The 14,664-nt window shown below is 40.3% G+C and overlaps 1 protein-coding gene and 1 long non-coding RNA gene across 3 annotated transcripts in view; both read left to right on the forward strand.

The window, feature by feature from the left end:
- LOC138948979 (uncharacterized) overlaps window positions 1–14,664 on the forward strand; it is a 411,010-nt gene that overhangs the window by 353,849 nt on the left and 42,497 nt on the right. The gene's annotated exons all lie outside the window — the stretch shown is intronic.
- On the forward strand, window positions 35–14,213 carry LOC138948953 (casein kinase II subunit beta). Of its 2 annotated transcripts, none has more exons than XM_070320628.1 (7): window positions 35–92; window positions 449–540; window positions 3,312–3,414; window positions 7,227–7,342; window positions 12,139–12,214; window positions 12,718–12,907; window positions 13,053–14,213. In XM_070320628.1, the coding sequence occupies exons 2-7, from the start codon at window positions 469–471 to the stop codon at window positions 13,159–13,161; spliced, it is 666 nt and encodes a 221-aa protein (XP_070176729.1). In that variant the 5' UTR covers window positions 35–92; window positions 449–468; the 3' UTR covers window positions 13,162–14,213. The 2 variants fall into 2 exon arrangements, with proteins under 2 accessions (XP_070176729.1, XP_070176727.1); XM_070320626.1 differs by having other exon boundaries at window positions 38–96.

Below are 14,664 nucleotides of genomic sequence, written 5' to 3' on the forward strand. Positions count from 1 at the left end.
TATAGAGTTCAATATTTTTATTTTACATCCGTCAATGCGCGCATGCGCATACGAACGAAATTTCCGACAGGCAGGGACCTCCTGATTTGGTCGTTGGTAACCTTGCTTATTTGCTTTATTCTATGAAGAAACTTATTTGTATTCGTGTTCAAAACATTCTTTATATATTCTTGATGCTCGTTGCACGTATCCTTTGACTGATCATTGTTAAACCTGACTCTGTAAACGAATTACTCATGTCTTGCCTTCTTTGTAAAGTTGCCAAACACGCACAAGGCTGTCGCGACGGTCATTATTTGCTTAAAATCAATGCTGAGTTAATCTTTTCTACAAGTACAAGGATCTGTTTTTAGGATGTCATCCTCATTCAGTCAACGTCAGGGTTTCTTTGTGCGCTAGACTAATCCCTGATTACCCAATGGCTGATTTTTCTCTCATCTTTTCTCAGGAGCACATCCAGCCGGCAAGATGAGCAGCTCTGAGGAAGTATCATGGATCTCCTGGTTTTGTGGGCTGAGAGGGAACGAGTTTTTCTGTGAGGTAAGAAGCCTCAAAGAGGATGACATGGAAACAGTAATTCAGCCCTTACACTGGTTGTTGGGTAACAGGTACTTGTAGTGTCATAGACATGCAGCTATCCGGAGGACGTCAGCCAGGCGTCAACCAAAATTAACTTCAGACTGAATGTTTCTCCGCGAATTTCAAGCTGTACAATTATCTTGAGGGAGAAAAGCATATCAAGATCCTGCAGCTGAAGCAGATTTGTGATGTAATTTGATATGATTTTACCCCAAATTCGATTTATTCGAAAACGCACCGAGCGGTTACGTCCCTTGAATAAAAAAAGAAATATTTTGCGTTGAAGCTAATTTAAAAATCAAAATACCATTTCTCAGCACAAATAAGAATCCAAGTAGGGAATACATGGTCCAAAGTTCGATCAGCAGCACTTTAGAGGGGAGGGGAATAGTCAGTATTAGGTTTGTGTGAGATAAACAAAGCCGGCTGACGTCCTCCCTATAGCTGCAAGTGTGTCATAGGATGTATTGTATCGCCACATGTTGTGGTACGGGATGAGCCTGTTCATTTGGGCAGTTAATTACAGTGTTTGGACCCAACATGCACCCCAAAATAACACATAATTAGATTTTAGACTGTTAACTTCATTTTTTGACTCACATGCGAAGCAAAAGTGAGTCTATGTACTCACCCGAGTCGTCCGTCCGTCCGTCCGGAAAACTTTAACGTTGGATATTTCTTGGACACTATTCAGTCTATCAGTACCAAATTTGGCAAGATGGTGTATGATGACAAGGCCCCAAAAAACATACATAGCATCTTGGCCTTGCTTCAAGGTCAAGGTCGCAGGGGCCATAAATGTTGTCTAAAAAACAGCTATTTTTCACATTTTTCACATTTTCTCTGAAGTTTTTGAGATTCAATACCTCACCTATATATGATATATAGGGCAAAGTAAGCCCCATCTTTTGATACCAGTTTGGTTTACCTTGCTTCAAGGTCAAGGTCACAGGAGCTCTTCAAAGTTGGATTGTATACATATTTTGAAGTGACCTTGACCCTGAACTATGGAAGATAACTGTTTCAAACTTAAAAATTATGTGGGGCACATGTTATGCTTTCATCATGAGACACATTTGGTCACATATGATCAAGGTCAAGGTCACTTTGACCCTTATGAAATGTGACCAAAATAAGGTAGTGAACCACTAAAAGTGACCATATCTCATGGTAGAAAGCCAATAAGCACCATTGTACTTCCTATGTCTTGAATTAACAGCTTTGTGTTGCATGACCTTGGATGACCTTGACCTTGGGTCAAGGTCACATGTATTTTGGTAGGAAAAATGTGTAAAGCAGTTCTTAGTGTATGATGTCATTGCTATGTAAAGGTCAAGGTCAAGCATGTGAGTCGTATGGGCTTTGCCCTTCTTGTCTCTCTGTTTATTCACCAGTGGCGTTGTAATATGTAATACTAATACTGTAATAGGTATTGCACCAGGGTAAGGGTTAATTAATGTGCTGTTGCCACACAAGCCCTGAAAATTATAAGAATACGACGATAGTGATGATCCACTGGGGTCAACTGCACGGCAGGTTGGTCAGTCCAGGGGCAAATTTGTAGGTAAAGTCAATTGATCTGCAATAGCACTAGCAGAGCCTAAATGTAATGTTACTTTTCAGCCAGTATGTCATGCTTTGTTTTGTAGTCAGTTGCATTGCTGTTTGTTCAGACTTCTCTGTTTTTTGGGACGGTTCAAGAAACAATGTTAGTGTCGGAAACACGTGCTCCTGTCCACATGTTTCCGACACACCCCTCGCTAGTGATTGGCCCCTCCAATGTTTGGTAGAGGTTTGGGGAAGAAAAGGTCACTCTTCCACAACAATGTATACAAACCCGACAGAGTTATTTCCTAAAATGGTCTGTTCAGGCAATGGCTAAAATGCACCTTCAATGTTTACCCAACAGGGGTTGTGCATAGTAAAAGAAAAGTATTTGCTTCATTACCAACAGCTAACATGTGTAACTTTTTAAGTTAAAGGGGTGTTAACTCATTGTACCCCCCGCGGGTTAGGGGGAAGAATTTACCCGATGCTCCCCAGCATGTCGTAAGAGGCGACTAACGGATTCTGTTTCTCTTTTTACCCTTGTTAAGTGTTTCTTGTATAGAATATAGTCAATTTTTGTAAAGATTTTAGTCAAGCAGTATGTAAGAAATGTTAAGTCCTTTGTACTGGAAACTTGCATTCTCCCAGTAAGGTAATACATTGTACTACGTTGCAAGCCCCTGGAGCAAATTTTTGATTAGTGCTTTTGTGAACAAGAAACAATTGACAAGTGGCTCTATCCCATCTCCCCCCTTTCCCCGTCGCGATATAACCTTCGTGGTTGAAAACGACGTTAAACACCAAATAAAGAAAGAAAGAAAGTTAACTCATTGTCTCCCAGGTACGGATATATTCGTACCCACTCATATGGCTCTATCTGACCTGGTACGGATATATCCATACACACAGTCACTTCAGTCGCTTCCTGTAACGTCGATCTAACGCCTGCATTCCAGCAAGTTGATACACAGTTGCTACACAGTTACTAAAATTCTGAGTGACCTGCTGCAGCACAGCTGGTCTCGACAAAACAAAAACTTGGTCAACATTGGTGGGGTAGAAAGTGTAAACTGTCTTTGTTTTGTCTGTGTTTGAATCCTTGAATGTTTGCAACAAGTGTGCTAGCATGAATGCATACAATTTACAAAGCTTGTTAGCAGTGTTTTTCTTCTTTTGTGGTTAAGGTTGATGAAGACTACATTCAAGACAAGTTCAACTTGACGGGGCTGAATGAACAGGTGCCGCATTACAGACAGGCGTTAGACATGATTCTCGACCTGGAACCAGGTAAGTTATACCGTTCATCTTGTTTCTAAACATTTCAATTGTTTTCATTTTTACCATCATGCTGGTTTTCATCCATAGGTTTGATTGTGTTCGGAAGTAGGTGGGGTGGAGAAGTTTAATTTGGAGAACTTTGGTCTTTCTATTTGGACAAATATTGATGTAACAAGCAAATTTCATTTGTTGAAATGAAATCTCAAGAAGATTGAAGATGGAACATTCAAACTTTCAGGTGGGATTTTACAAAAAAAATGTGTACATGGGGCAATTTTGTAAAGGTGAAGTTACAGTGCATTAGTTGGTGCCATATTTTTGTACCTCCTTAGAAGTTGGGAATATCAGAGAAAGCAGTTATCAGTTTATAATTCAGGGTTAGGATAACATTACATTTGTATAAAATATATGATCTCTTTTAACTGAGTCCTGAGCTTTTGCACAACCTTTGTGTTGGTTGTCCATAAAATGAGGCAACAAGAGCTTATCTTTTTTTAACTCAACTTGAAAGCGCTAAAAAAAATCTAGTCTGATTTGTAGAAGAAATACTTTTTTCATGTCTGCTTTTTACTTCTTTGAGTGACTACTTTGGAAGTAAAAACATGCCAACTTTTGGGGTCTCTTACATATTTGACTTTCAGATTGATGTTTGTTTAAGTTATGTTTAAATTTGATCCAGTTGTGTTTTTTCCCCCTCATGTGTTGGATGCATGTTGCTCAGTGTTGCTGTTATGAGTTTCTAGCTGCAACCTGTGGTGTTGTTGTAGAAGAAGAGCTGGAGGACAACCCCAGCTCCGACCTGATAGAACAAGCGGCAGAGATGCTCTACGGACTGATTCACTCTAGGTTCATTCTTACAAACGCAGGCATTTGTAAGATGGTAGGTAGCCAAAAGTTGCAACAATGTAGCGTCCCCTTACTCCCTGACCCCCTCCCGCTCCTGTCCAGGCCCCACCCTGCCCCCTGACACCCTACGTCCTTGTTCTAGCTACAAGTTGCGTTGGGTTAAACTTTCGTCAGCATGGCGCCTGTTTCAGAGTAGAGTTGGTTCCTCTTTCTTGTGTTTTTTTCTTCTCTGTTTTCTTTTCTTCTGGTTTGTTGTTTGGCTAATAACGTCACTGCACCACTCAACGTATACTGCAAGCTGCCAGCAGTTAGAGCAAGTGTTAAGCTGGGGTGTTGGGAAGAGATGGACTTGTGGCATGATGCTGGCTCTTGATCTGTTAGCCCAGCTAGTGATGGCTGTGGCATGATGTTTGCTGCCTCATGTAGAAGCATCTCTGGGCATGGTGGAAGAGTGGGACTGGGAGAAGTTGTTAGGCTTATCTAATAGAGCCATGTCGTTTGGTAAAAGTTGTTTGGCTAATTTGATAGTGCCCTGTCGTTTGGTAAAAGTTGTTTGGCTAATTTGATAGTGCCCTGTCGTTTGGTAAAAGTTGTTTGGCTAATTTGATAGTGCCCTGTCGTTTGGTAAAAGTTGTTTGGCTAATTTGATAGTGCCCTGTCGTTTGGTAAAAGTTGTTAGGCTCTTATTGATAGTACCTGTTGTTTCAGCGGAATTGTTCAAGCATCTATGGGCAGTTCGGAGTTTGCATTGAACTTGTTTGGTAGTTACAGGGTTAGTTTGCACCAGGAAAAAAAAGGCTGCTTCAAGAAAAGAGTTTGTGGTAGACTTTCTTATTTTTATATTTGAGAAGAACTTGGACACAATCAAGTTCTCTTGGCTCCTGAGCAAAATTTCTCCTTTTATTCTTGTAGTTTACTCTGCACGGTTTCAGTCTCCTTGTTCTCGAAAGGAATATTGAGACATCTGATATCAGTAGGTGGTCAGAATTCACCAGTGATAGCAGCTGTCTATTTAGAGACAAGATTTAAATCCCCTGTCATCTTTTGTGTTGAGTAGGTCTGGTAACTGGCTATATTTTACAAACTTATCCTGATCTGTCTTGCTTAGTTGTTTTGCAAGTAGTAATATCCTAACAGTCACATGATCCCTTTTTTCAGCCTTGAAGCTAGCCGTTAGAGTTCTTCGTGCAGTACACATATTTTAAGTCCTTTTAATTTTTGGGGAAGGCTGAGCATGTGACATTCTCTTAAGGCTAGTTTAGAGGAATGGCTTTATTCAGTTACTGTACATTTTAAAAGCTACTTGTTGGTTAGCACTGTCACCTTCACCTCTTTTTTTTGCTTCATCATTTCAAGCTGATTGTATTTCAAAGTGTGAACATGATCATTTCAAACTGATTGTAATTTGCATTCCTAGTGTGAACATGACCATTCACATATCACAAGGCAAATGAAATATGTGTTGTTGTAGATCAGGCATTCACTAGTTTGCAATGCTTTCATTTGTGCAAACTTTGCTGCCTTTGTATACTACTATCCCTGCCATTTTAGTGCGTCTCCCAGTAATGAATGACAAGCGGTTGTGTTTTCTTTGTCACTACCAAAGTGCTATTATTGCACACTCATTCATGATTAAATACTCACTATCATACATATCCAGTTGTTAAGGTCACAATTTTAGTACGTGTACTATCATTCCCTTCGAACATGGTTCATTTTGAATTACACTGTCAGGGCTTTTAGCGATTACTTGAAAGGAAATTCTAGGACAGTCACATAGGCTGCTTTTTAAATTGATGTGTGTTGAACTTGAAGTGGAGTTCAAGATTATTTCATAACTGTCCTTTGCATAGATCTTGGTGGGTAGCATATTTTAGATTTTGAGACAGACACTGGCAAACTTGTGTTCCATTTAGAGACACTTCAAAACTTTAGCTTAGTACTGACTTTTGACTTCATTTGGAAGAACTCTTTTCTTGAGTCTGTTATGCTTAAAAAAACAGACTAGATATGTTGCTGGTTGTGTCGGTGTGTCTGTAGTGTACTTCTGTATACCGTTGTGTAGTTTGTGTTCTGTTTTGGTTATTCCTTACCGCTTTTGTCAGAGAGTGGTTACGTATGGTTTGCACTAATCATAGGTTTCCGAATACTTGTGGGTCTGAATGTCCTCACAATGCCTGTGTTTATGGAAGGCATTGTATTATTCTCTTTGCTGGAAACTATCCTGACGATAGACTCTGCACAGTGGCAAGTATTTTACTTTACATATTTTTGAATACTTTTGTGCCAGTGTTTACTCCAGAACTGCATTCATAGTGTTCTTTGCATTGTTTGGCGCACTGTTACAGGCTTTCAATGGTGTTTTCTTCAGGATTGAGTTTTCGGAATCCTGGTTTGTTGCATTCAGTGGTGTAGTTGGAACTCTGTTGTAAGACAGGTGGACTGCTCTTTGTGTCTGGAAATTGAGAATGACGGAGCAAGGGTCTGACTGGCTGCAGTAGTCAGGTCAGATTGGCTCTTAGAGTTGGAGGCAGGCAGAAAAGAGAGAATAGAAGGATTGTTGTTCCAAGGATCTGACTTGTTTGGGCTTGTTCGGCTGAGATACCTAAGTTATCCGCTGGCAAGAAAAGAAGACCAGCAGGGTTGTGGTTGGCAGAGGTGTACCTTGACAGGAATATGGGAACTGCCGAGCAGCTGTTTTATTGGCCTGACTTGCTTCGTTGGTAGTGAGCCACTGGCAAGATGGCACTTCCAACGGTATGGGTGGCTGCAGAAGTCAGGGCCATGTTTGGCTCTTGCAGACTTACCCACCAGCAGGGAAGTGAGAACAACAGGGTGGCTGTACCAAGGGTCTAGCTGGCTGGCATAGTCTGGGTCTGGCGCTAGCAGAATCAGCCTGTGAGAGACGCAGGGCTGGTCTAGGGTGAGATGGTGCAGTGACGACTGTTGTTGTTGTTGTTGTGTGTTTGCTGTAGATGACGAGCTGGAGGACAACCCCAATCAGAGCGACCTGATAGAGCAGGCGGCCGAGATGCTCTACGGCCTCATACACGCACGATACATTATGACTAACCGGGGCATAGCCCAGATGGTACGTAGCATCACACACCCCTTCTCCTCTCCTCCCGCCCCTCCCATTCCTTCTCATCTGCGCACACTCCATCGGTATGGTGTTCTTTGCTAGGTGAACCTAGCTTTGGCCTGTCAACAATCTCGGCTGTCTAGAGTTTGAGTGTTTTATTAAATAATAAATATTAAAAAATAATGCAGGTTTTTAACACAGAGTGGGTGAGTTTTAGTCTTCAGTTTTGTAAATATAATTGGTTCTTCTTTATTGAGCAGAGGTCAGAGATGCAGTATAAAAAAAATAAAAAAAAATAACGCAATAAAAAAAACTCCCGAAGTAACTCTGCTGGGTTTGTATGAGTTGTGAAAGAATAAACACTCTTGCTCCTAGTGAAGCAAGCTTTCTACATGCACCTTGTCCATGTGTTTCACACACCCCTTGCTAGTGACTTGCCAATAATGTCACTTGGGAAAGTTTGACTGTAAAACTAAAAGCAAGAGTATTCACTCTTTCACAACCAAAACAAACCCAACAGTTATTTCCCAACATCGTCTATGGGGAGTATTATTCAGGTTAGAAGATACATTCAGCAGTAAATATAACTGTCGGTAAAAGTAGACTCTTTCCAAAAATAACTCTGGGTTTTAATAGGATGATGAACAACTGTTTGGCTCTTTCAAAACAATGAGTCAGCTCTTACACAAGCCATGAAAACCTTTGCAGAGATATTTCCATAGTGATTACGCCTTACTACTGAAGGAAAAGTGGTATGTGGAGACTGGTTAATACACAGTAGTATAAAGAGTTCTAAAAGTGAAACACCAGTTGTTATTTAAGTATCTTTGGGTTTCCTAATATGCTGTAAATATATTTATTTGGGGATTGGGGTTTCCTTTTCAATTCTAATCAGCATCTCTGAACGTGACACTTTTTGGGTCACATAAAAAAAAAATCAATTTTTTAGGAGAGGTAGCCTTGCAGATACTGATTTGTGTCAGTTTGAATAATGAACTGTGGAACAGCAGCCGTTTGTGAGAGGCAGAGATTGTTGTGAGGTTGAAGCTATAGAACACCCAACACCATTCCACCCATCCCATTTCACTTCACATGGTTATTGTTGTAGATGGCATCGCACATTCAGCCTCCCTCATGTGTATGCCTTTGTTTGTCGTTCTGTTCAGCTTTGTCTTTTTTGACTAATGTCTTCATGTCTTGTGCAGTGTCAATCTGTTTATCCGCTGTCTTTGTGTGTGTGGTGATGTACAGTGGAACCCCCCTTTAAAACCTCTACAAATTTGAGAAAATCAGACCTAAAAAAAAAAAAAAAGAGATGTGTAAATATGGATGTGCATTTATAGAATGTTGTAACAGAATATCTGAGAAAGCAAAGTCTTTACTAAAGCAGGGGGAAGTTACCCTCGGAGATGGCGTTGTGCTGCTCATGTAGAAGGGGAAAAAAACAAGAAAAAAAACCAACTCGCACCATAAGGTGACCCTGAGAAAAAAACCCACCTGTGTCGGGTGTCGTAAGTCGAGAGGGGGTTCCACTGTCTACAGTTTCACGCTCGTTTAGTTGGCACAGGATGCACTGCATGAATACCTGATCTACAAAAACTCTGTTAACATTAAATTAATACACTGATGTAATTTTAATTTCTCAATGGGGTCGGGGGAAGGGTGTTGCTGGAAGCAAATTTTGTGTGTATGTTGTATCTAATATCAAGCAAGTCATTTTACGAAGCACTCTTTCACTGTGTCCCCTTTGTGTCGTATTTGTACATTTGCATTTTACTACAGTGGAACCCCCCCCCCCCCCCCCCCTTAAAAACGCAGTCTTGAAATGGCTGTAAATTTACAGAGGATATGAATGAAAAGTAAGGGGGGGGGGGGGGGGGTGTCCAATATCAGGTGGTTTCACTAGGGGGGGTTCCACAGTACTTTTTTGGTTGTGCTTCTCCTTCTTTAGTTTGTAAATTGTAGTTGATGTGGTTTTTGTTGTCTTTTGGCTTTTGTAATAAAACAAGACTTGTTTTCTGTTTTCCTTCAGTTATCAAACAAATAGATGAAGATATCTTGACATTAATGTAAAACAAAGGATAAGATAAGGATACGATTTCATGTAGTCCTGTGTAGTTACCCTCAAGGAAATTCGGGCTGCTTTCTCACTGGGGTAAGCATAAGCCCCCACATATAAACACACACGTTGTAGTGAAAACAGAAGCAATCTGTGTCCCATTTTAGAATCATTTGTTTTCCATACATATAATGAATAATATTGTTGATGACGCAAGCATTCACAGACCTTTTCTTGTGTTGTGTTGCAGAACATTTTTTTTTTTCGAATTAAAAAGGTCGCTGTGTAAAATTGCAAAAAAAATGAAATCTCAGGATATTTAGAAGAATACCACTTTGATTCCAAGCAAAGCAAACTTTTTTTTTAACTGTGAATTGATCCTTTTTGCTAAGAATTACGTTCTATACAAACCATTGAATAAGCAGATGACATAACTACATTGGTGACTGTTTAGGCCACAAAAAAAGTTGTATGTTTCTGGTCACCCGACCACCCTACCTAGTTTTTTCCCGCCGAACCTAGACTTTTTTTTATTGCATTTGTAAAACAAAAAGAAGAACAAAAGCGTCAAAACGAAAGTGGCAGACGACACAAGGGGGATAACCCCGCATCCCTTTTGTCTCATATGTTTTGTAATGTGTTGTCTTTCTCTTTGTATAGTAAGTTCCGTCTCTTTGCGTCACTCTATAGTTATTTTCTACCCTGACCAAAAAACAAAAAAACAAAAAAACAAAAAAAATCCCTACCTACCTACCCTATTTTTTGTAGCCATGTTACCAGAAACATACAACTTTTTTTGTGTGGCCTTACTAAAAAAGTGAACTTTGAACAGTGCTCCTTGAGTATTACCCTTGTTTGTTTTAAAGGTATCATCTTTCCCTTGTACACAATCATTTTTACGGCCACATATCTGTCCACATAGACCTCAATAATTAAGAGCATCTTTTGACAGACAAAAATCAACAGCCTAGCTAATTGTTTGTGTGCACAGTGGGAGTATTTAGCTTAATTAATTGAGCCGGTTGATGAAAGTATCATTTTAAACTTTTGAAATTAAATCAACAACAAACAAAAGCCCATCCTGCACAAGAAGCAGCAAGGCTGTTGAAGTTAAGCTTGCGTTTAAAGATGCTCTTAAGGCGGTCCTTGATTGAGCCCCAAGTCGACTTCGTGAAGACATCACTAAGTCTTTTTACTCAAAACTCAGTGCTAAAGCTTCGTGCGGCAGGCTTCGCGAAGTATACTTCGCGTAGTCAACTTCGCTCAGTTAAGGACAGGTTTTACCCTGTGTATAAACCTGAACATATATGTGGTGGTGAACACGATGGCTTACACCGGATTGAATGTAACCTTTAGTCAAGTATGACTAACTTATGCATCTTGTGTAGACTGTGCGTGTTACTGTGCTTGTGCATATACATGAGTTCTGTGGCTGGATGTACGACCCATGCTCTGTTAGAATTACACAAAGCTGTGTGATGTTTCGTAACTGTTCCTTGGCTGAAATATGTGCACCCTCTTCTCAGATTTGTGTCGTGCGTGGTGATTGGTCTCCTCTTATCTCTTAATTTCACTTATAATGGTGGGCTTATCGGATCATTAGTGGATCATCCAAATTTATCATTCACTTATTAACATTTTTATCAATATTTATCCCGGGTCTCTTTGAAAGGAATCCTCCAGATTATTGACCTAAAACTGTAAATATTTTTGAATGGGACTCATGTAACCAAAAGGATACCAGTTCTTGATTTAGAGTTCGTCGGTAGAGATGGTAATTTTTGCTGCTTAATTCGAAACTTGTTCCTTTTTTTCTGTGTACTAATGTCCTTGGTTTCTTTATTAACAGCCATCAGGGTATGTAAGCAGTTGATTTGTAGAGTACTCTTTTTACATAAACACAACACACAAGTTTATGCCAGATATTTCTGTTTTGGTATTACATGTATATATGAGTGTCTTTTTGGGGCATGAGTTCCAACTTTTTATAATTTAAATTGTGTTCTTTCTTTTTTATACTTTTTTTTCCAAGTTTCCCTGCTGCTGTTCTGTTTTGTTGATCACATAATATGACATAAAACTTAAAAGACTTTTAAAAAAATTGGAAAGATTAAATACAGTGCGAGATACACTAAAGTTAGGATACTTTCTTTTGAATACATTTAATTTGAAGATTTTATGTCATATCAGGGATGTGTTTCTAGCATAAATGCATCTGAAGCATGAACATTTTGTTTTGATTAGGGGCATTGCTTTTGCCTATGCGTGGAACTGCTGATGCTTTAGTTTTGATGTAAATGTTACCCTTTCACGTATTTATTATTATGGTCACGACACGCTTTGTCTGCCCTCATTCAATATATATCCTTTTGATGACTTTTGTTTCGTTAAGATTTTTCTGTTGCAGTTAAGTGAAGTAGTCATCTCAGGAATATTAATCCCGAGAGAATTTATAAAATGTAATTAAATCTGCAAATATGAGCATGGGTTTCTGTACTATGTTATATTTTCAAGAGCTGGGGTCTCCAAAGGGCATAGAGGAGCAAGGATATATAAACATGCACTACGCAATATTTTCAAGAGCTTGGATCTTAGAAGGGGTATTTCACTGTTCATAATATCTAAATTTTTTGGTAGTACGCAGAAGAGATCTGCTAGGAATCCTATTTGTGACAGGGAAGTGTGTCGAGGTGTGTTGATACATGTTGCGGTGTGTGAACTGAAGTGTGCGTTGCTGTTTCCACAGATAGAGAAATGGCAGCAAGGCGACTTCGGCTACTGCCCCAGAGTCTACTGCGAGAACCAGCCCATGCTGCCCATTGGTCAGTCTTGTTTGGCTTGGATTGAAACTTTAGAAACATGTTAAATGAACATTTGATTCATTACAACTTTAGTGTGCTTGGGAGTTGTAGCCTACATACAAGAAGAAAATGTCTGCTCACTCATACAAGTCCTGCTGTGTTTGTCAATTATTTTGTCTTGTCTTTATTACACTAAGGTCTGTCTGATGGATCCGGTGAAGCCATGGTAAAGCTGTTCTGCCCCAAGTATTCGACCCGAGGATAACCATGTCTTTGTTCACAACTTTGTCTTTGTAACATCAAGGTGTATCAAATGTCCCCAATGAAGTCATGGTCAAGTTCTACTTTGCAAAATGTTAGGATTCATACACACCATAGTCTTTGTTTACTACTTCATCTGTCTTTGTTACACCAAGGTCTATCAGAAGTCCCGGTTGAAGCCAAGACCAACCTGTACTGCCCCAAGTGTCCGGATGCATACACACCCAAGTCTTTGTTAATCGCTACCTCTTTGTTACACCCAGGTCTGTCTGATGTCCCCGGTGAAGCCATGGTAAAGCTGTACTGCCCCAAGTGTCAGGACGCATACACACCCAAGTCGTCACGGCACCACCACACTGATGGTGCCTACTTTGGCACCGGGTTCCCTCACATGCTGTTCATGGTGCACCCCGAGTACCGCCCCAAACGCCCCGCCAACCAGTTTGTACCCAGGTATGTGGACATTGGCAACTTTTTGTATCTTTTTACATTTAGTCAAGTTTTGATTTGTTCTTCGAATTGTCAAAAAACGCATGTTACCATAACCACATACATATTGTGGTTGTTTTTGTGTGTAACATTACGCGTCATGTTTCAGGTTATACGGCTTCAAGATTCACCCCCTGGCCTACCAGCTGCAGTACCAGGCGGCTGCCAACTTCAAGATGCCCATGAGGGGCACCAGTCACCCCAACAGCAAGCGATGAGCGCTCGCTTCCCTCTCTGTCTCTTCCCCCAACCATTACACTTTCACATCACCCGCAACAACTCATCACACTCAAAGCTGACGCCATTTTTCTACAAGAGGACATGGTCAGACATGGCATTCACTGTCAAAACGAGCAGCGTCGGCTGTAAACATGGGATTGTGTCCGATACGCTGAGGAACACAAGCTGACCAAAGTTGCCTCTTCCATTCACTCCCAAAACTTTCAAAACGAGTTTGTAGTTGGGTTCATGTTCATTGACCCGGTCATCTTGCCGACACATGTTGGTAGTTTAATGTTACTGTTAACTGTTGAGGTTGAGGGTTTTATTCATCTGTGTGTGGTTGATGCACGGCTAAATGTCACGGAGGGCTGACTAAAACTCATTTTGTCAAAGAATAGGAAACTGTGGTTTCAGAGACAAGGTCATGCTAACTTCTTTTACTGTGCACTTTTGGCCATTACATCATCGCTGTTATTACCCGCTCTGGAATAACCTTCCAAATTCATGTTAGTGTTTGACGTCATTCCTTGTGGGTTTGAATTGGGGATAGGGGTTGGATGATATGTTGATTAACACTCTAACTGTGAAAAGTTTTGTATTTTACAGACAAAACTAGTTGCGAATATTGGTGGCATCGTGTGTGTGCTTAATCCTGTCATTCTCCCAGAATGGATGGGAACAGGTCATACTGATGATATAAATTCAGTCACACTCGTTTCACTGACCGAGAGGTCCTACTATCCCCAACAGTGTTTTTCATCAAAAACTTTTCCAAGGGAAGTAAACTCCTGGGGTATTGAAGTGAACCAGTGAAACGCAGGACGGTAAGGGATATATGAGATTAATGTAGACTGGAATAGATTTTGTGGACGGATTTATAAATGACTAACAGTATTGGGATGGACGTGGCCCCTGCAGCTGCAAGTGATGTGTCTTTGTCTAATTCCCTTCGAGGATTGTGTTTGAATCGTTTGTAACTAAAGTTGATTGGCATCAGAACATTATTGCAATGTATTGTGCGATGCTTGAGTAAAAACGAAGGAGTATTTCTGCTGCTTTTGTTATGATTGATTGAAAGTTGTGTGCACACACACTGTTGCAATTTACATAGCCACTGGTGAATTAACAGAGAGAAAAATAAAGAAAAACGGTCATATAGGTTTTTGCATCCATGGGAGGTAAACGGAACCGACCAAACATACTGAGGCAGTAGCGCGACATGTCATGACAACCCCCCCTCCAAAAAAAAACCCAGCAACACACAAACAGCAAACCCAGCTTGCCACAACACAGTAAATTCTCCAATCTAAAACACTCAATTACGTGGTACTGTAACTATATATCTATACATTACTGATCCCTAGTGTCAGATGTAAAATAATAAACCAGTACTTTTGCGCGTTATCGCTTGTAACCTGTGTTTGTCATTTCGTATGAACAATATGTAGTACCAGCCTCGCTCACGAAGGCGCGCACAGTAAAAAACTTATGGACAGAAA

The sequence above is a fragment of the Littorina saxatilis genome, linkage group LG15, assembly GCF_037325665.1.
Source record: "Littorina saxatilis isolate snail1 linkage group LG15, US_GU_Lsax_2.0, whole genome shotgun sequence".
Taxonomy (NCBI): domain Eukaryota; kingdom Metazoa; phylum Mollusca; class Gastropoda; order Littorinimorpha; family Littorinidae; genus Littorina; species Littorina saxatilis.

Bases quoted from the DNA above. Each gene is read 5' to 3' on its own strand.
- LOC138948953 (XM_070320628.1), top strand. From the start codon at position 469: ATGAGCAGCTCTGAGGAAGTATCATGGATCTCCTGGTTTTGTGGGCTG. The intron at 541-3,311 runs GTAAGAAGCCTC...TTTGTGGTTAAG, and splicing joins GGAACGAGTTTTTCTGTGAG to GTTGATGAAGACTACATTCA. The intron at 3,415-7,226 runs GTAAGTTATACC...TGTTTGCTGTAG, and splicing joins GATTCTCGACCTGGAACCAG to ATGACGAGCTGGAGGACAAC.